This window comes from Penicillium psychrosexuale (genome assembly GCF_028828465.1).
Source record: "Penicillium psychrosexuale strain IBT 29551 chromosome Unknown utg000003l, whole genome shotgun sequence".
Lineage (NCBI taxonomy): Eukaryota > Fungi > Ascomycota > Eurotiomycetes > Eurotiales > Aspergillaceae > Penicillium > Penicillium psychrosexuale.
The window spans coordinates 4,664,277-4,683,966 of NW_026643188.1; the positions used below are offsets into that span (position 1 = coordinate 4,664,277).

General features: G+C 49.8%; 10 protein-coding genes across 10 annotated transcripts; 2 read left to right on the forward strand and 8 right to left on the reverse strand.

Moving 5' to 3' along the window:
* Positions 1-196: 196 nt before the first annotated feature.
* N7518_005610 (putative cyclin) lies at positions 197-1,145 on the forward strand (the record flags this gene model as incomplete). The annotated part of the gene is made up of 2 exons (XM_057186537.1): positions 197-448; positions 501-1,145. 2 exons carry the CDS (start codon positions 197-199, stop codon positions 1,143-1,145), a joined length of 897 nt encoding a protein of 298 aa, XP_057043307.1.
* A 418-nt stretch (positions 1,146-1,563) lies between these two features.
* On the reverse strand, positions 1,564-3,323 carry N7518_005611 (uncharacterized protein; the record flags this gene model as incomplete). The annotated part of the gene is made up of 4 exons (XM_057186538.1): positions 1,564-1,686; positions 1,763-2,846; positions 2,936-3,184; positions 3,295-3,323. 4 exons carry the CDS (start codon positions 3,321-3,323, stop codon positions 1,564-1,566), a joined length of 1,485 nt encoding a protein of 494 aa, XP_057043308.1.
* Positions 3,324-3,650: 327 nt separating this feature from the next.
* N7518_005612 (uncharacterized protein) lies at positions 3,651-4,062 on the reverse strand (the record flags this gene model as incomplete). The annotated part of the gene is made up of 2 exons (XM_057186539.1): positions 3,651-3,890; positions 3,922-4,062. The coding sequence occupies 2 exons, from the start codon at positions 4,060-4,062 to the stop codon at positions 3,651-3,653; spliced, it is 381 nt and encodes a 126-aa protein (XP_057043309.1).
* A 945-nt stretch (positions 4,063-5,007) lies between these two features.
* N7518_005613 (uncharacterized protein) lies at positions 5,008-5,692 on the reverse strand (the record flags this gene model as incomplete). The annotated part of the gene is made up of 2 exons (XM_057186540.1): positions 5,008-5,530; positions 5,586-5,692. The coding sequence occupies 2 exons, from the start codon at positions 5,690-5,692 to the stop codon at positions 5,008-5,010; spliced, it is 630 nt and encodes a 209-aa protein (XP_057043310.1).
* A 513-nt stretch (positions 5,693-6,205) lies between these two features.
* On the reverse strand, positions 6,206-7,621 carry N7518_005614 (zinc finger CCCH domain-containing protein; the record flags this gene model as incomplete). The annotated part of the gene is made up of 1 exon (XM_057186541.1): positions 6,206-7,621. The coding sequence occupies one exon, from the start codon at positions 7,619-7,621 to the stop codon at positions 6,206-6,208; it is 1,416 nt and encodes a 471-aa protein (XP_057043311.1).
* A 680-nt stretch (positions 7,622-8,301) lies between these two features.
* On the forward strand, positions 8,302-9,455 carry N7518_005615 (ATG3/ATG10 family protein; the record flags this gene model as incomplete). Its single annotated transcript, XM_057186542.1, has 2 exons — positions 8,302-8,846; positions 8,915-9,455. The coding sequence occupies 2 exons, from the start codon at positions 8,302-8,304 to the stop codon at positions 9,453-9,455; spliced, it is 1,086 nt and encodes a 361-aa protein (XP_057043312.1).
* A 1,974-nt stretch (positions 9,456-11,429) lies between these two features.
* N7518_005616 (putative cell wall protein) lies at positions 11,430-12,257 on the reverse strand (the record flags this gene model as incomplete). Its single annotated transcript, XM_057186543.1, has 1 exon — positions 11,430-12,257. The coding sequence occupies one exon, from the start codon at positions 12,255-12,257 to the stop codon at positions 11,430-11,432; it is 828 nt and encodes a 275-aa protein (XP_057043313.1).
* Positions 12,258-13,322: 1,065 nt separating this feature from the next.
* Positions 13,323-14,579, reverse strand: N7518_005617 (uncharacterized protein; the record flags this gene model as incomplete). The annotated part of the gene is made up of 1 exon (XM_057186544.1): positions 13,323-14,579. The coding sequence occupies one exon, from the start codon at positions 14,577-14,579 to the stop codon at positions 13,323-13,325; it is 1,257 nt and encodes a 418-aa protein (XP_057043314.1).
* Positions 14,580-15,352: 773 nt separating this feature from the next.
* N7518_005618 (uncharacterized protein) lies at positions 15,353-16,153 on the reverse strand (the record flags this gene model as incomplete). Its single annotated transcript, XM_057186545.1, has 1 exon — positions 15,353-16,153. The coding sequence occupies one exon, from the start codon at positions 16,151-16,153 to the stop codon at positions 15,353-15,355; it is 801 nt and encodes a 266-aa protein (XP_057043315.1).
* Positions 16,154-17,452: 1,299 nt separating this feature from the next.
* N7518_005619 (dolichyl-phosphate beta-glucosyltransferase) lies at positions 17,453-18,856 on the reverse strand (the record flags this gene model as incomplete). Its single annotated transcript, XM_057186546.1, has 3 exons — positions 17,453-17,797; positions 17,866-18,639; positions 18,743-18,856. The coding sequence occupies 3 exons, from the start codon at positions 18,854-18,856 to the stop codon at positions 17,453-17,455; spliced, it is 1,233 nt and encodes a 410-aa protein (XP_057043316.1).
* Positions 18,857-19,690: the final 834 nt, after the last annotated feature.

Consider the following 19,690-nt stretch of genomic DNA (forward strand, 5'->3'; position numbering starts at 1 on the left):
TGGTCTGGAGCTCTCTCCACCTTCGTGATCCACCACGTCTTCCTTTCCAATCTGATTAATCAGAGCAATGAGGGTTGCCTTCCACTAGACTTATTTCGAGTTCGATCCCGTCATCTATTTTTGCCGCTCCCGCTGTGCATGCTTTCAGCTGCACGAGGACCTGCGTCATTGCACGTTTCTGCAAAATCCTAGCGTCATGGCTCCCAACGGTTTGAAGCATTTATCCAACGCCCTGGCGACGCCCGATCAACTGTCCAACTCTTCGTCCTCGATCGACAATGTCCCATCTGACCTCGAAACCTCTATTCGGTGCGCGGGCGCCCAGCTAACTCAAGCCGCTGGGGTGCTCCTACACCTGTCGCAAGATATAATTGCCCAGGCGGTCGTGATCTTCACGCGTTTTTGGCTTGGCGCTGATGGGGGTAGCTTGCGAATCTACTCAGTCAAGGTAGGACCAGCTCCAGGCATCCATAGCAATTCTGATCCACTGACCGGAGCAGGATGTGTCCGCCGCAGCCTTGTACCTGACAGCTAAGCTTTCTTTCCAACCAACTTCGCCACGCTCCGTCCTCAGCGTCTACACATTCCTCCTATCGCAAGACGCGTCACCCTTGTGGTTTGTGAAACAGAGCGGAGCTCCGGAGACCCCTCCATCCCCCGAAACCTATATCCTGTCCGAGGGAGGCTACCAGTCCGCGCGGCTAGTCCTCCTCCGCACCGAAACGAGTATCCTCCGTACTCTCGGCTTTGATACACATGTTGCTCTACCACACACCATCGCTTTGACCTATCTTCAAACTTTGGGTGTGGTAAAGCCCGCTGTGGCTCGACGGGTCATCCAGCACCTTAATGCGGCGTTGCTCTCGCCCCAGCTTCTTTATGTCACCCACCAACCAAATGCCCTGGCTGTGGCTGCCATCTACCTCGCTTCGCGGGAGGAGGAGGTCAAGCTTGTGGACGGCGAGTGGTGGGAAGTCTTTGATGTCGATCGCGAAGAGCTCGGCTTTTTGGTTGTAGGTATGAAGAGTACAGAAGGCTTCATGCGAGCGGAGGTCATTCGGTGGAAGAACAAAGCTATTCCAATGGTAGTAGATGAAGTGGATGCCGAAATTGAGCGACGCCGAATGATGGAGGAGGGTGAATGAAAGTGCTTTGATTTGCCGAGAACATCATATTCCAAGATCAAAAGTCTACTATGAAAGATGTTCTGGTAGAAGCTAGCAAGCCATCTACTAGAACATTCACCACAGGATGGCGCCTCACAGTCAAAAAAGGCTTGCGATATCCTGCTCCGCGCCCAGAAGGAATCCAAGCAACAACACCCAACACTAAACGGCCTTGTCTCTGCGGTGGCCAAACAGGCGGTTGGAAAATTAGCTGCTTCCACGGCTTAGTCGATTGCCAGGGAGCTCTGTTGCTGTCAAGCTGAACCTATATGTTATATACATCTTCTCTTGTGGCCGTAACAATCAAAGTAGATGTATGAATAATATTTCAGAACTCAGCTGACAAGATAGCTAGATAAATTGCTGATCATAACTGAACGACATAGATGCTTCCATCCTACTCCATCTGCTCCGCTCGAGAAACACCGTCAACAGCTTGGTGATGTTGTCCTCCAATCGGCGCTCCACATTCAGGACATTTCGCTAGCTCCATCGGCATACCACATTCGCCGATGGCAAACTTAAGAAAAACAGAAAATGTTAGCTTGATATCTCAATAGAAGGAAGACGTTGAATATTTGGCAAATCAAACTCACAGGATGTCCGTTGATACAATTGTACCAGTGCCCAGAGTTCGTCGCCAGGCCTCCTCGCCCGCCAACCATGGCAATCTTGATGGATGCAAGTTCCTCTGGCGTGACCTCTTCGTATTGAGCGCCTTCGAATAGGCGAATCATCTCCAGGACTTTCTCTCGAAGCTCCTCACAATTACCCAACTGATCGCATAGATGCAAAGCATCGGCAAGGAACTCACGTGCCGTATTCCTGCGGTTCTCATGAGATTCTAACCCGGTGCCCTCCCGTACTTTTTCATCGGGTTTTTCCTTTCCGGGTACTGGGTGAGTGCGACGGCACCATCCGAACAGTTCGGATATCTTAGCAAATGCGAGGGTTGCCGTGATGACAATACGGAAGAGGCTCGCGCCCTTGGCTTGAATGATCAAGTTCTGGCAGTCTTTCAGAAACGGTATGGTGATCTGGCTGAGCTGAACAATCAAAAATGCCTCCTCAATCTTTGCCTTCGAATTCAAAAGTCTGGACATATCGTGAAGAACGAATTCTCGGGCATTGATAGAGATTAATCGTGCCCCAAGAGTTATCTGGTTGTCAGGTGTTGGTGTGGATATTCTCAGTCTTTCAAGTTGACTGGAAATAGAGACAGATTCGTCTTCTGATTTCTGGCCCAAAGCAATAGCATCCTTGAGCAGCTTCGTCGGTTGATGCTCTGTATCCATCGTTTTACTAAGGACCACAGCTTCCTTTGCAACTTTGTAAAAGGCATAATATCTTGCGCCGATCTGTCCTTTGGTAAGGCAGCTCGGGCTCACCTTCGCATCTTTAGCAACAAGCGCGTCTGCGAGGGAATTCAAACGAGAATCAAGGGCTTCAAGGTCCATGCGTCCTTTGGTCAAGAACCGCTTGCATGTTTCGTCCATAGCAGCTCGATTGATGACACGATTGTATCGCTTTGTTACGAACTGACGAATGGGCTGTTTGCAATCAGGACACGATGGTATGGTGCTAGCAAGAGCAGCAGAGATATCCCGGAGGCCGTCGAACTTGCCAGATCCATCTCTTGTGTAGACATCATCTAGGCCGACTACACCATCGACCGACTCACTGGTAAAGAAATGACCGCACCCGAGCACGACAATTAGAGTCTCATCGAGGTTGATTTCAGAATAAGATTTCCATTCAAGAAAATCAACACGCGCGTCTGGCTTGTCGCCGCATTCTTGGCATAGACCACTTGGGCAGTCCTCTCCGCAAAGGCTCGGGCACTAATGACCACAGTCGAGAATTTCGGTGCAGCGCTCATCACACGGAAGTCGATCGCATAGTGCTGCACAAGGCATTGAACAGGATCCTTAATAAGGATAGACCCAAGTGCATCTCTCGATGCACAGTGTACATGCCTTTCCGCAGGGGGAGTCACAGGCTGAGTATGAGCATCGAACCTTTTTTTGGTATTAGCATGATACACGAATAGTCGGCTGCATAAGCAGAAATCTAGTCTCACCTCGCACTTGGCTTCACAATTCCCACACTTTTCACTAATATGGCATACCTTGAGGCATCTGTGATTGCAGACGCCATGTGGCCGATCGCATTTTTTCATACATTTTGGATGATCAAACGACACTTCGCCGTTTTCGCCTCTCTCCAAGCACCCCCCACAGACACCTCCACAGTTGTGACCATATCCCAGGATCTTGGTACATGGCTCAGTGCATCTGAAAATCTCGGACGTGACATCAACAAAGCAGGCGAGTCGGAGAACATGGCCACACTTATTAACAGTCTTTTCAGTTTTGACATAGCACTTAATGGATTCCAAGTTGCGCATCTGGTGGCACATAAGCGTCTAGGCATGGCCACAAGGAAGCATCATATCGGGAATTTTAACCATGCAGGGACCACACTTTATACCACAGAGCTTAGGGCATGCATGGTCACAGGTCTCTCGAATTCGAGGACAAGGCTTACAGCATACAAAACCGTTATATATGAAAGATAAATAGCATTTTGCCTGGCATTAGTGGCCACATAGCTCCAGACAATAGGTACATGGAAGATTACACCCACCTTCAGGGCTCTTTCTCTCAAATTCTTAAGGCTCAGAACAGAGGATAGGTACTTCTGGGTGGCGGGGGCAGCATAGGGCTAGTTCTGTGCCGACTACGTTCGTTTACACAAGCTGAGCGTGAACTTCAGCCCACATCGGGACATTAAGGTAGGTCTCAGAATTTCCGATCAGGTACATCCCGTGCTGTGCTCGACTGAGAAGCACATTGATACAGTTCTCGGTACGTAGAAAGCCAACTTGGCATTTCATATTACTCCGAACTAGGGAGACAACGATCACCTTTGCCTCTTCGCCTTAGAAGTTATCAATAGTAGCAAGGCGGAGCGTCTGAAGAAGCGTTTTCCTCTCGATGATTTTGTGAGATCCTGCTTAGGGAGACTCATCTGTATCCACTCCGAGCCCTTTAGCTGCTAAGGTCTCTAAATCCCGCTCGCTGAGATAGATCTCGAAATCTTTGCTGAGCGATGCCCTAAGCTTTCGCAGTTAACCAGTATAGGGAGTCAGCAATACAATATCCTTACTGCTGTACTCTCCCTATCGGACAAGATGGCGCACAAGAGCGGTCGCCATATCAACCTCCCACTGATTGCTGTGCGACTTCACACAAATACTGTCTCCTCGTGTATCTTCATCGTATTAATGATCTAACCAGAAGACGTTCTCACGCATTCCAACGACATTAGGTAGATTCATCACACTCTCGTGATCTTGCAGCTTTAGATAGACTCTTCTAATAAGCTGCGAAATCTCAGGTCTCATTCTTCGCTGTATATTAAGTCGTGCAACAGGCGCAGGATTCAGGCCTAGCTCGCCGACGGCACGCCTCTCAAATTGGCTGCGGTCCAACTGCCAGGCTTTTCCTGATAATAACTCAAGGCTAAGCGAGTAGTTTTAAATTTAAGGCCATAGCTGTCGATGATCGCCAATCTAGATAAAGTATTCTACGCCCGGCATGAGGGAGGAGATGATATGGGCCTCCATCACCTCGGCTACCTCCTCACAAATAATGACTTTTACACCTATGCGGCGTAATGTATCGATGTTTCGCGCGAGGGATGTTATCGTGATACCTACAACATCGGCTTAAATCAGGGCTCTTCGGTTGATTTCTTCGTGGACAGCGTGTATTTCTCCACGCAAATCCTCAGCGCTCTTAACTGCTTCGAATAGTGAAGTACTCTCGTTTTCACACCATTACTCAAACCAGCTCATTACAAGAATTTGGCGCTCTAACTTTAAGAGATCATAGATATTTCGCTCGGCAATTCGTGTCAGGTTCTCGAAGAGCTCATCAGCAGCCTCATTCAGATCCTCGGTTTTCGAGCAATTCATCAATTTGACTTCCAGCCAGTTTAATAGAGGATCGTCAATGATCGTTTCGAATCCCTCCTCATCTATCAGATTCAACTGTCTGTGTATCATGGGCCACTTAAGGCGCAAAAAGTTCTGCATTCCTTTCCAGGTTGGGCCCTTTCGAGACTGATGTAGAGGTTTCATTGAATATCCGGCGATTTTCATACATTCCTCCAGCTCACTGTAAGTTTTGCCGAGGGTCTGTGACTCTACTCTTGTCTTGCTGATGTTGCTGCTAACATCACGAAGATTCTTGCCTTCGAGCTCAGCAGCCTGACTGCGGCTGCCAATACGTATGACCTTCTGGATATCGACAGCAAGAATATGCTTCAAGAATTGGTCCAAGGCATGATTGGTGTAACACCTACAGTAAAGTTAGCCATATAGTATAGGTCGAAGTTGTGTAAAACAATACTTACATCACGATAATTGGACCCAGATTTGCGCTTACTTTGATAGCAAGAAGGACCTGAACAATCTTGACCCCAACATGGGACTTTCCCGTGCCCGGCGGGCCTTGAATCATGGCATATTCTCGTGTGAGGGCAGCAACAAGTCCCTGACACTGGCCAATATCGAGACCAGTCAAAGCTTCCAGCTCTTTGATATTAAGGGAATCTGGGGAAATGGGGTCTAGTTTGATATCTTAAGTTCGGTCTTTGGTGATTGGAAGGAATGGAAATGCAAATCCCGGTTTTCGGGCGTATGCAGGTGAAGGTATATTGATACCTCTTTCATCCCCGTCCCGGCCTAGCAAAATCCATTTTTGGAATGCCAACTCCCCCTCGCGCTAAACACGCTGCAGATTTCTCAGGATCGGGGCAAATGTTGCAGGAATGAGGCCGGGGAAGCCGACCAGGGTGCCTGTGATTTTCCTGCTATAGATCTGGCTGAGGAGATTCAGTTCTTGCTGCAAACATACGGCGAGCTTCACTGTGATGCTAGGGGGATATCGATCGGAGACAAGGGTGCTTTTTTCCTTGTCGTTTTTCTCTTGGGAGGAACACTTGGCCGTCACTTCCAGAAAGAGCAACCTTTGTTAGGTTCCTTCAGAAGTCAAGAAGCACACCAGACTCCCTTCTTCCAGTCGGTTGGAATCTTTCCACCATCTGCATTGCTCTGCAGGAGACTTTTTGCGCAGTTGCGGCGGGGCAGAGAAGGATACTGTCGCTTCAAGCTCATTTTTTCCATTAACGAAGACATGCTGAACATTTGATACCGTGTAGATATGCGCCCTTGTGTCCTTGTCCGATAGGTGGGGGTTGGGACAGTCTTGTTGCAGTAGATCTCGAAGCACATCTTTGACAGAACCGAAGATGTCATGGCGCAGAAGTCGGAATGTGGAGTCCACGTATCGTAGCATAGGATCCGCGATGAAGTGCGGCTGAGAAAAATTGGTGGATGGTAGATATTCCGAGTTGTCACTAACAATTTCTCCTTGTGTCGGAAGAATCCGAATCTGCGAGATTTCTGCAAGGTCATTGTCGTGTCTGCCACCAGGGATTTCCATATCCATTGGAAACGTCGATTGAGCTAGCCTAGCCCCGGTCCTGTGGATGGTCTCTTCGGGTACTGGTACTATGGCTGGAACAAGACTGCGGTGTGCGCTTGCGACCACATTTCGCATGACTTCTATTCTGTTTTCAAGCGCCTCGAGGTCAGCCTTGGAGCATACTTCGGTCATTTTGTGGACCAATTCGTCCAATGACCCGAGAAGTGAAGGGAGGTCATCATGGAGGTGTGCCCGTCGGACCCTGCGCAGAAGCTGATACAGGGAATTCAACAACAACTTCACCATTTCTGGAGTGACAAGAGTCCAATCATTGCCATTTCGCTCACAGCTGTTTATCATGAAACGACAAACGCTTTCCAAAAACCCGATTGCTCGATCTCCATTCGGGCCGCCGAAGGTTGCGTACATGGTACCAACAAATGAATCAACGGAGAGACAATCCAAGAGGGAAGGATGGGTAATGACTTTGAGAAATGGCTCAACATAGACAGGAATACGGCGACTCCAATCTTGGCCGGTGGTATCAATAGTTGCCAGGATGAACCCGTGTCCATCAAGGGCATCATCCACGAGGTCTCTGACAAGGAGCTGCTGGTCCCCTGTATTTCCACTATCAAGTATCTCAACCGCTCCTTCCCACAGTCGAAGGATCTCTTCTTGTCCTCCCCGGGATCTGACACCGATGGAATTCGTTCTCAGGATCTTTTTCCAGTCAAAGTATCGTTTCCGGGTGCTCGAATCATCAGTCGTAGGATTAGGTTCAGATCCGCTAGCTCTTGTCAGGTCGTGAGAGAACTTGCAAGTAGAGCCGTAAGTGCAATTTCCACGCTGGAATTGCCGGCAGATTTTGTCGCTTTGATGACGGGTCCCGAAGTTATTCGACCCGCCTCGCTTGCTGGTATGGCCTTCGCCTCGGAATCGCCAGTTTCCACGGTCAGCCATGATCGTAAAGGAGGTAATCTGAGTGAGTAGGGAAAAAGAGGACAGTAATTTTCTAGAGAAGTAAGTTGCTGGCACCTAATTATATGGTATGGGGTATAGCAAATAGCCTGTATTTGCGAAGAGCAAACGCCGATATGCATCGTCCCCAGAATAATGTATCTTGTTTCCGGATGGCGAAGCAATCACGCTCGTTCCCGGCCTTAACCTCATGTATGCAGACAAGGTACTGATTCTTGCACCGCTATCCAGGCGATCTATCCTCATGTCCATACAATCTCCGCATCGTGGCCCTTTAATCCACGAGACCTGCCTCAATCTCGCTACCAACTCCCTCTTATTCTCGTGCTTACATTCACCTTCTTCTACATTTCCGAGACCTGTGGAGGAGAAAGGTACATTCTGCAACCCCTATTCTAGCGTAGACCGAATTTTCCATGGAAGGTTTGCTAGGTCAAGTGACTAGAAACGGAAATGAATCAGAAGATATATATACTCTGTATCGCTCGTCACGTTAACAGGGCCTCCGGAAAGCGATAGTCTTACATAAGCAGATATCATCACGTGCCACCATATCGGCTCAAAATGACGCTCACGCGGGGCGGATCATGTGCTCCACCGCTTATCATTTACCCCCGCCGCTTCTTCTGTATCTCTTTCTTCACCCTCACCTGTAAAACACAATGAATATCCTGCACTCTACATTGTCAACTTGGCGGGACCGCCTGGCCCCGGTATCGCGCACTTCTACCTTCCGTAACACCGGCCAAATCACTCCCGAGGAGTTTGTTCTCGCCGGAGATTATCTAGTCTACAAGTTCCCCACATGGTCATGGGCCGACGCATCGAGTCCGGCAAAACGAGTCTCCTACCTCCCAGATGGCAAGCAGTTTCTGGTTACTCGTGGAGTACCATGCCATCGGAGACTGAACGACAACTTTGCCGGGGATGCAGGACTCGAGGATGAGATTGTGAGGGATTTCCTATCTGGCGGTGACGGCGAAGGCACACCGGATAATGGAGAGGATGGATGGTTGCGGACTGGCGGTGGGCGTGATGCTGGGGCAGATCATGATAAGCAAGAAGCTCGGATCCGCGACGTGCGAACCGTCGATGAATCCGGGAATCTGGGCGAGCAGGAGGAGGAGGATGATATCCCCGATATGGAGGATGATGACGATGACGATGAAGCTATCATCCGAGAGACCGACAATCATTCAGGGACACAGTGAGTGCCATTTTCCTATCTGCAACATCACCTTTCTCTTTTCTAACCGTGACTTGTTATCGCTCCAGATCTCTCCGCACGTACACCCTTTACATTACATACTCAAACTTCTACCGCACACCCCGCCTCTACCTGTCCGGCTATTTGTCGCCATCCGAACCGCTTCCGCCACATCTGATGATGGAGGATATTGTCGGCGACTACAAAGACAAGACCGTGACGCTAGAGGACTTCCCATGGTTCGAGGGCAGCGTCAAGATGGCCAGTGTACACCCATGCCGCCACGCCTCTGTGATGAAGACACTCTTGGATCGTGCCGATGCCGCACTCAAGCTTCGCCGTGACAAGCTCAAACAGACGCAGTCGCGCGAGGAAGCGAACCGCGTTCTCCGGGCAGGCGGCGGGCTGGAGGGCTTGGTGGATGAGACCAACAACCTGTCGCTCGGGGACTCCAACAACGGACATCCTGGCGGGGATGAGTGGGAGATGCTGCAACATGACGAGGAAGAACAGGTCGCGATCCGGGTAGACCAGTACCTGGTTGTGTTCCTCAAGTTCATTGCCAGTGTGACGCCGGGCATTGAGCACGACTTTACGATGGGGGTATAATTTCTTTGAATTGATCCAGACTCGTCTTATCCGATCTTTCCCACGCACACCTATATTTCTGAGCTAATTGGATTGGATAATGGCTGGGATCTGGCGACCTGCCCCCTTTCGAAATTTGATATGCATGATCTTACATGAGTTTGGCGTTAATCTGCTTCTAGGCGCATGGTTAATATCCTTTTCCCCATCCTTGGGTTGCTTTTGCTGTGTATTATGTTTGGTAGCTTGGGATGGGATTCCCATTGCAATTTTACTACAATTTGTGAAGATACCAGAGTAGACATATCGTGTTTGAAATCATATAATAATCCCTAGCATTCCCGAAGTAGGACCACGGGGAATCAAAGGCTGAGCTCGGGATGAACAGGGAGATCCATGCATTATATCCCACCCATAGATGTATGTAATGTGACTGTGACTACCCTCAAATTTGGGCATATTTCCAGCTCTTTGCAATTCTATCAAATCAAAATCGCAATAATCATGCCCTGGCTTGTAGACTGCTTCAATGAGCATCAAAACGAATGATGTATCCAGGCTCTGGCTGTCCTAGAGGTAAAAAAAGGCAAGAGCGACCTTGAGGGTCAGTGTCCCATTTGGGAAGGTACGTGTTCCTGGGAGTATAAAAGGGCCCCTCCCCCCATTTTTCCTCTTCTCTTCTTCTTCTCCTCTCCCCATCCTTCTGAACACCATCTCACCGTAGCCCCCACGAGACAGCGCAGGCAGAGGGTCCCGTAGCACATGCTGCTTGACCTACCACAGGGACCATAACATTACCATGTTTGTTATGAGGTTCATGTGGGTCTGCACCACACATCAAACCGGGCTTTCTCGTGGATGTTCCTGAAGTCGTGGCTCTCATTGCCATTTGACGAGTCCCACGGAATACATGAGGGGTGTAAATCTCCGTAGCCGACGACGCGTAGGTTCGAGTCATCGTACACTAGTCACCTAGGTACAAGGCAAATGATTACCTTATCGGTGCTTACACTGCTAAGACCCAGATAGATTGCCTAGGACATCTCATGTGTTGAAATTAATGCCTGGCTATCCAACTGCTCGTTTTTTGCCCACAGCTCACGACCCATTTTTGGATACATTAGGGTATCCCGAGCTGGAAACACTATAAAGCATTGGGATGTATACGAATCGAATGACACATTCATAGGCAAAGTCCCATAAGATTGTGCATTCGAAGTGATGCTAGTAGATGTGAAATATATAATGCAGAGGGAGATTCAGGTTTGAATCTGTCATGCTCTGCAGGAGTCTCCTATTCGAGTTATGAGATATATATCTCACATATTGATAGCATCTTCAGATATCATATGCTGCTTACTCTACTTATACGGAAACTCTACAAAGTCCAGAGCTGCCTAATCGATGTCCAATGCAATTTATATTATAGCTTTCTCGTTTTTGTTACCAGGCTTTTCAGGTGGTCCATTTATGGAGACTGATGAGGTCTCGGGACACTCACTACATTTAGGTAATCTTCCGAGCATATATTCAGGCGAAATTAGAGAATCCGAAATCTACTACTACATGGAAACCGGTAGTGTATCATCAGAGTAATATATTCTAAGTGATAATAACAATATCAAAAGCTGCATTAACAAGTAACAGCGAACCATAAGAACGCCGAATAGTGCAAAGCACTACCAGACGCCCAAAGTGAACAACCATCAGCAGCAGTAATACACAAGATCCAAAAAAGAGTAAGTAATAAAGATCGGCCCTCACAAACGAGCACAGAAGATACAAATAATCCGTGGGTGAGTACACCAGCCGACGAAGACAAATTATAAAAAGAAAAGAAAAACAGGAAGAATACAGCCGTGAAAAACAAGAAATGCATGCAAAGGTCCGATCAATCATTAGATAGACCAACCACATCGTTAACAGATGGATGGATGGTATCTATCCGGGTCGTTTCCGCCATTTTTTATCGTGTTCGTCTGATGAAGCAGGAGCTTAGTTGAAGAAAGCCAGGATAACGGGGAGAGCGAGTGCGAGGACGGATCCGGGGACCAGAGATGAGCCGGCGTTGAAGACGGGCGCGACGGGTGCGGAAGGCACAGCGGAAGGTGAGGTTGATGCGGTGGGTGCCGCGGGGTGGATCAGAGGGATGGAGACGGAGGGTGCCCAGGTAGCCGGAGCGGTAGTGAGAGGAGCGTAGATGGGGGTGGTGAAGGTGGGAGGGAGGATAGTGGGGACGTCAGACCAGGTAGGAGGGTTGGTCTGAGCAGGGGGAGTGACAGTCTCGGTGGGAGTGGTGGTAGTAGTGGTGGGCACGACAACAGCAGGGGTGGTCCAAGTGGTGGTGGGCACAACGACAACGGCGGGAGGAGTGGTAGTGGTTGTGGGAACAACGACGATGGCAGGAGCAGTAGTAGTAGGGACGACGACAACGGGAGGCTCAGGGCAAGGGTAGCCGCCCTGGTGGTCGTGCACGCCATTGCCGACGTTAACGCTAGGACCGCCGGGGATACCGACATTAACACCGGCACCGGCGCTGTAGTCATCGCCTGAGCCAGGGCCGCAGGGGCCGCGGTGGATGTCCTGGAATCCGGCACCGGCGTTCACAGAGGGACCGCCGGGGATGCCGACTTTGACGCCGCTGCCAGCCGAAGTCTCGCTGTTGTCTGGGCCCTGGTGGGTGGTCTCAGGGCCGTGGTTGACGATCTCGGGGAATGGGGCAGCTCCGAGAGCGGGCAGCTGAGGAGCAGAGAGGACGGTGGCAGGGCCGAGAGCAAGGACGAGGCACATGAGGCCGGAGAAGTTGATAGTAGTGGAGACCATTGTTGCGGTAGGATTTTTGTGCTGTTGGTTTGGAAGAGGAAGTAGTTGATTAAAGGCGAGAACTGAAAGTTGATGAAAGAGAGTTGCGAAAGAGAGATGAGGGAATGACTGTTTAGAGACTGTGATGCTTGATGAAGAACAGAAGAGGAGGCGTGAACAATGATCCTTATGTACTTTTCGGCATCCATACAAAGTGTACACTTGAACAGTATGGTAATGAGAGCCAAGGCTATCCAGGACCAGATGGAAGATCGCTGCAAGGCACGAACTTCCTTGGCCCTAATCTTAGAAAAGCCACAAGGTCGGTGATCTGCAAGGCACAAAGTCAACGGCAGCTACCAAGACAAGAGATCGTGAGAGACATCATGTCTCAAAGGATCTGAAACATGTAATTAGCGGAAATTGGGGCATCCAAGCAATATGGTTCGATAGTAAGGAGTTACAGCTCTGTCGAGAGACTAGATGTGCCTGAGCGAGCAGCGTAAAGCTTATGCACGAGCTCTAGCCTCTTAGCTATTTTAGCTCAGCTAGGACAGACAGTATTGGCGGGATCCTCCCGTATGGGATGCAGATGGGCTGCTATGGGAGTACGAAAACACGTGCGGCCGAATGGGGAAGAAAGGTTGTATGGATGCAAGGGATAATAGCCAATAAGGCACAGAGACACTAAGATCCCTCTCTGCTAGAGACTTTCCAAGGAGCCAATCAGGATATTGGATTAAGATTGAGTGCAGAAATAACACGCAAGGCACTCCAACACAGGTGAGTCCAAATGCAACTTGCTAGGGCTGTTGCCTGTTGCCTGTCAAGTCAGGTAACCCCAGAAACGAAGACTGAAAGAAATCCGAAATAATTGAAACAAATGGGGTTGTATTGCACATATCGGCATAGATCATAAGCTCGTAAGGTATTTCGCCAGAAGGGAGAAAGAAGCTAAAGAAAAGTACAGCATCAAAAGGATGCTGCTGAGAAGTATAGAAAACATGAAGAAATGCAAAATAGACATAGTAGGACTTCACACACAGAGCACAAAGATCCAAGCATAGATGGGAAATATGTGCGTCCTTAGACTTGACCCGGGTTCGATATCCCGAATGCAGTGCCGAAATTAGTTGATTGCTTGAACCTGATTTCAGGCTGTTGGTCTTGGTCAGGGAACTCAGATTCAGAATCAGACTCATTAGGATCAGCCGATTCAACCGAGCTTCCCAGGATATTTTTTGCTTCAACTAGGAGTTTCTGATTCAGTTGATCTAAAAACTTGGAGTCATGCTCCTCATCATTAATCAAACCGAGAGGCCCCTTCAAACCGGGGTCATCTGGCACATCCGGAAAGTAGGAGACCTTATTTTCGGAGGGTTGATGAACTTCCGTTGTCACGGGCGCAAGAGGGGCGTCCTCAAGCTCGGGAGCAACCTCGAGGGGAGACCCCGGCTGGGTGGACCGACTATCATCGGCGTCGATGATCGCCATCGGGGTGTGACCTGCATGGCGGAGCAAGTTCTCATTGGGCGGGCCAAGCTCTGACAGCTTCAGTCTGAGACTAGCTCGATGTTCCATAGGAGGCCTTGCAGCGGTGGTAGGGGCAATTCCAGGGGAGGTTCCCAGGGGCGATGGGGAGGGCGGGGTGATCACTCGAGCTACTACGGCAGGTGGCAGCGCCGTGGACTTGAGCGTGATGCCGTCCAAGGTTCTGTCAAGCTTTTCGATCGGCACCGGCAGACTCACAGTCGGTCCAGAAGCGTCTACTGGTCGCGACCGGGGCGAGAGGGCCCGATCAAGGGATGGTGGATCCCCACTTTCGGAGGTTGGCGATAGATAGCTTTGGTCTGGCGATTCATGATCGAAGAACACCCTTGTTGGCCGCGTGCCTGGACTAGTCCCCTCCCACACCTGCGCTGCGAAGCCACTTGTGTTAAACTGCGGTATTCCACCCGCAAGCACATGTTTGACGGCTTCCGATCCCAATTGGTTTGTTCTGTTCCCGTGACTCTTCACGAACGCCTCCAGCTCGGCGATTTTTGATCGCAGCAGCGCGCGCTCTTTCTCCCACAACCGTCGTTCCTGTGCGAACAATTCTCTCTCTGTCTCGAAATTCACCCGTTGGCTGTGAAGAAGCGATCGCGATTGGTCGATATAGGACGTCTCCATAGCGAACGAATTCACCAACACCGAGTCTTGCAATGCGGTTTGGCCGTAGCCTGAAGGGACATGAGGAAACGTGGCTGAAACGGATTTTGTGCGACGTAGTGGTTCGGTCGGAGAGAAGCGCACTTCTTTGTAGAGACTCCCATGGCCGTCTAGTAATTTGGTCGACTTCATGTCTGAAATGTGGGTTTCTCTCGGTGGGCGCAAATCCGCAGATAAGGGGTCTATTAGGGATAAACACGCTAGTAGCGTGGGATAGTCCAGTGCCCAACCTGCAGAGCTTCGGCTTTCCACGTCGAGACCAGTCGAGTTCCTAAAAGCGGTCAATGAGTTCACGCTCCATCTAATGGGATTTCATGCGAGGTTCCCGATACGGCACATGTCAAGTCTGCGGTGAATGGACACTGGTTGGGCAGGTTTGGGATTTGGGTAGCTTTTAGGTATGAAGGCCCCATATGAGAGGGGGAGATGTTAGACTAGATCGTGAATATCCACACAGATTCTGGGGAAATGCAGTTACAGGAAAGGGGCAAAAGGGAAACACCTGGCCAAGTTCCAAAAAGCAATGTGAATGGAAGCATCTGATCACATTTTATGACGTCAAAGGGGCTGGAATAGGAAATGTCATTAATAAGATGATGTAGGGTGAGTCGGAAGATGATACATTAAGTTGAGAGTATATTAGAGCCATCTATGTAAGTAATATATAACAGACAACCGGGCAACAAACATAATAGATCCGTCTATAAGCTGCCATGGACCAAATTAGTATAAAGAAGAATGAAAGAAGAATGGAGAGTGTCGAAAGGAGCCCGCCCAACGCCGTTTGCGCCAAAGATGTGCCACATTAGCCATTATAATCAGCGCTCAGACGTCATGACGCAGGCTAAAAGATGCAAAAACAAAGGATATCAAAGACACAAGTTGTAAAAGGAGAGGGAAATCCCTCAGAGAACAGACGAGGTGGGCCGCAGCCGGCTTGGCGCCATTTGCTTCTTGAAATCCAAAGACCAAGCAGAACACCCCTTAATAGACCGATCCGACTGTCTCATCGGCGACCGACTGCGCCAAACAAACTGCTGCGCCTCATCCAGCAGATGCTGATCGCCATTCGGCAACGGATAGAAGCTGACATCTTTGCACAAAGCGCCAAAGCGCGTCGCAAGGTCGAATACCCCCCGGGCCGTGAGATCCCGACCACCCACGTTCGCAGACGGATAATAGTAGCGTGGATCGAGATAAAGCAGCACGCTATTCCACATCGGAAGCTTCTCGGATAGAAGCCGTCCCGCGGCCTCGTATTGTTTTAGCGTGCGCTTCGGCACGCCGGTCTGCGTGTGCACGAAGAAGAAGATCTCGAAGCCGACGCTGCGGATGCGGGCGCGGGCGGTTGCGCTGAGCGTGTCCAGGAACTCTGCTAATCGGTCGAGATTGAAGGAGTTGCGGAGGAAGAGCGTGTGTGTTGAGTATAGATAGTCTTCGGCTTCGTCGTGGAGTTGGCGGTTCACCGCTAATAGCTTGCGCGCGGTGCCGTCTTCGCCAACCCAGTGAGGACTCATTGAGATTGCGCGGTATTGGCCGCGAGCTGTGAAGGTGTTGCCGTGATCGGCGAGCACGATCATTGGCTTGCTGACTAGGTAATCATTGGGTACGTCTAGTGCATATTCGTAGATCTTGAGCCGGAGTTCGGCTGGGAGTTGGAGGAGCCGCGATGGTGATGTCGATGTTGGAGTCGGAGTTGGCCTCATAGCTGCTTAGCTAGAAGAAAGAATGAATGTCGAGCTTCTTGCGAAATACGGCTGTTGATCCGATTTAAAAGGCAGTGGTACCACTCGGGTGTATACGTCGCCACCGCGAGAAATTTTTCGATTCGTCGGAAAAAGTCAATGCGGAATAAAAATAGAGGTCTGTACTTTGGACACAGTACTCCTAGATGGCCTTGCATCCCGAGAATGCAAAGAATCAGACCATGCCGACCTATGATACGAGGAGCCGAGTATCTGATCGGCATCTCGATGCCTATAGATATCGCAGCCACCACGTATACTTCACCGCATGTTACAATCCCGATCAAGCTACGGAGTACAGCAGGAAGCTTACTAGGACACTCTAGGTGACTTTTCCTGGGTATGCTTTGCCAGATTTTGATATGATAACCATGGAACTTTGGTTGTATGAGTCAATCAATGTTGTCCTTAGTGACGGTATTAGGATCCGATATTCGGAGTATAGAAAAGTCATCTGTCTTTCTTACATTCCTTTTTGCTTTAGACCTATGACTAGCTGTATTAGATATGAGGCAAGGAGAAACAACGCCAAGCAACGTTGAGGACTTTCCCAACACACGTGCAATCGATTTGCTCTAGGCCTCAAGTCCTCCTAGGCAACATGTAAGAAGTAGATTGCCATGGACCCATCTCTGCAACATGCAAGTATGGGTCGAGTATAGGAAAAGATGATGCAAAGCTATCATTCATTGTGTCATTCTCTACTAAGTTAATTATCTTTTCTCTATGTTGCAGTGAATGTTCGTACCTTCCGAAGTTATACATATATACTTCGTACAGATGTCACCGCCTAGTGATATCTGGCGAATCTTCCCCCAAGGCTTCATCGTCTGTTCCAAGGCCATGGAGCACATTCAAATAGTCATTCTACAATAATAAACTTGAAATTAGTTAATGCCGACGTCCAAGTCTCCATTGCCGACTGAATCAAAAACATATCCGCAAGGGGCCAACTTAACGGTATCAGCAGCCATCCAATCCCATCAGTCACTTCTACTGCCCCTTTTCTGTAGCAGACTTTGCTAAGAGATAGCATAACTAACCTGATACGGAAAGATGGTGCGAGCCCAGGCCTATCAGGCTCTTTGGGCAGGAAAAAGTGCCCAGCCTATGTATGTAACCCAAGAAATATAGTTACCAGTAGTCGATTGGATCATCCACAGCCAAGCAAAAAGCCGAGTCTCCAATCTCCAAAAATTCAAGATGCAATCTATTTGCTATGGAAAACTGTCCGAAAATAGGAATAATGAAGTTCCCGGATCATCGCTGTCTATACACACCCAGTGACCAAGCTGCCCGCAGAACAGCCAGACCCCAAGCCATGCCGATACTATCTCGTAAGACATTCAATTTGCTACCCTTAACCTCCCTCCACCCGACAGGAACCTCGGCCACAGGGATCCGAGCGAACTCAGCCAGCATGAGCATCTCGACATCAAAGATCCAGCCCTCGGAATGCATGTACGGCACGATGTAAGGTAGGGCACTGCGGGAGAACAGCTTGAACCCGCACTGCGTATCCTTGACAGTAGCCGTTTTAGGAGGCGTCATAAGCCACAGGATCAAATGGAACGAGTGCATCAAGAAGTTTCGAAGCTTGGATCGCTATCGAGCAGTCAGTAATCAATCGCAAGCCTTCCACAACCCACAACCCAGATATCAAATCCCCATACCTTAACCACAGCCTCACTCCCAACCATATGCGCCCGCGACCCAACAGCAACCGCGCGCCCCTTCGCATCCTCCACATCCCGACAAGCCCCAACAAGCTTCCCCAGATCCCCGAATTTGCTCGCCCCATCCGCATCCGCAAAGACAACATACTGCCCCCGGACATGGCGCATACCGTGCGTGACCGCGCCGCCCTTGCCGCGGTTATGCGTCAAGGTCACGACGCGGATCGTGCCAGACGGGATATGAACGCCCTCCGCAGCCTGCGGCGTCCACGGACCCGCGTGTCCCTTGGGGTGGAGAGAGAGCTGGTGGTCGCGCGCGAACCGGAATGCCACTTCCTCCGTGCGGTCTGTGGACCCGTCCGAGACAAGGATGATCTCCCAGCCGCGGTCTGAGGCCGGGCCCGCGGCGTCGCTGGTGGTATCCACGTTCGGCTTGCGTTTGCGCATTGAGCGCGTCTCCATTGTAACTGGGCTGCTGGCCCTGGCGAGGGCGCTGGCCGTGTCCCCGTACATCTGCTCCAGGTAGTTGACGGCTTCCTCCAGCATGCCGGTTAACCGGTCTTCCTCGTTGTAGGCTGGTACTACGACGGACATGAATAGCTCGGCCGGTGCGATTGTGTGGGGTGTGCTCTTTTTGGTTTGGCTTTCGAGCCAGCAGGGTAGGGGTTCGGGGTCTGTCACGGATCCATCTTTGGCGAGGGTTCTATACTTCTTTTCTTCTGGGAGAGGTTTTCGAGGGACTGGCGCAACGAAAAATATAAATAATGAGAACTATGCGATAGCAAGCTGGTCAGTAACTTTCAATTGGGCTGCGCGTGTCTGGAGTGTCTCCGCGCGATCTGGTACAAGCGGAGTTGGGTAAACGTGGACTCACCAGGACAAATAGTCCTAGCAAAGTAACTAGGGCAGCGACGAGTAAGACCTGGACTGGGATTTCCACCGCAGTATTGACGCATTGGCGACAGACCTCGCCCCAAGCTGCCGCCATTGTAGAGAGTGACGAATTGGACGTCAGATGCGGAGACGGAAGAGGTGCGGATAGGGAGGGTGAGTGATGCCCGAAGGGAGAAGGCAAGCACTTAGGTCGGAGAGAGAAAGTGTTTATTCATAGAGGTAAAGCAGAATGATCCTCGCCATTTGAAAAGAGAGAGGGCGCAGAAGGGAGGGGAGGAATGTTGTAAGTCGATAGTCGCCAGCTTGTCCTTTTATCAGCAGCTCAACGCGCAAGCCAATAGATCCACATCTAGGAGCCACGCTGCGTAGACGCTCTATTTTTACAATGTTTACTTATTATAGGTTCTATTATGATCTATTTTTCATATTCTGTTACGGTTCGCGTATATTGTAGCTCATTTACCTCTTTATACGCGTTTACCGCGAATCGCATAGATCGGTCAGCTTGTAGAATGGACATTGGCTCATAAGAGCTGCTTCCTGCTCTATCACATTGCTCTTTTCTTTCTAGATATGCGTCTCGTAAATGTCCTTCAATGGACAAAGCTAGAAGACTGTCTGTAGCAAAAGAAATTGACCCGGAGAGAACATGATCATGGTGCCCGAACACTCTTTGCCGGCCCTGCTATACACAATCCATAAAACATCGTGAGTAATGAGACGGGGGAGAAGGACAAGGGGATTGACACTGAAAGCTTCCAATTTTAATTCAAATATTTTTGTTCCCTCATCTCAATTTTCCTTCTTCCTGCCATTTTTCCTCCCTAGTTTTGTGCCGGAGTCCTCTTTTATTCTCGCAGCAATCCTTCGCTCCACTGGCAAGTTTGAAACAACGCATCGAGAAGCCAGGGATGACTTCTTCCTAATA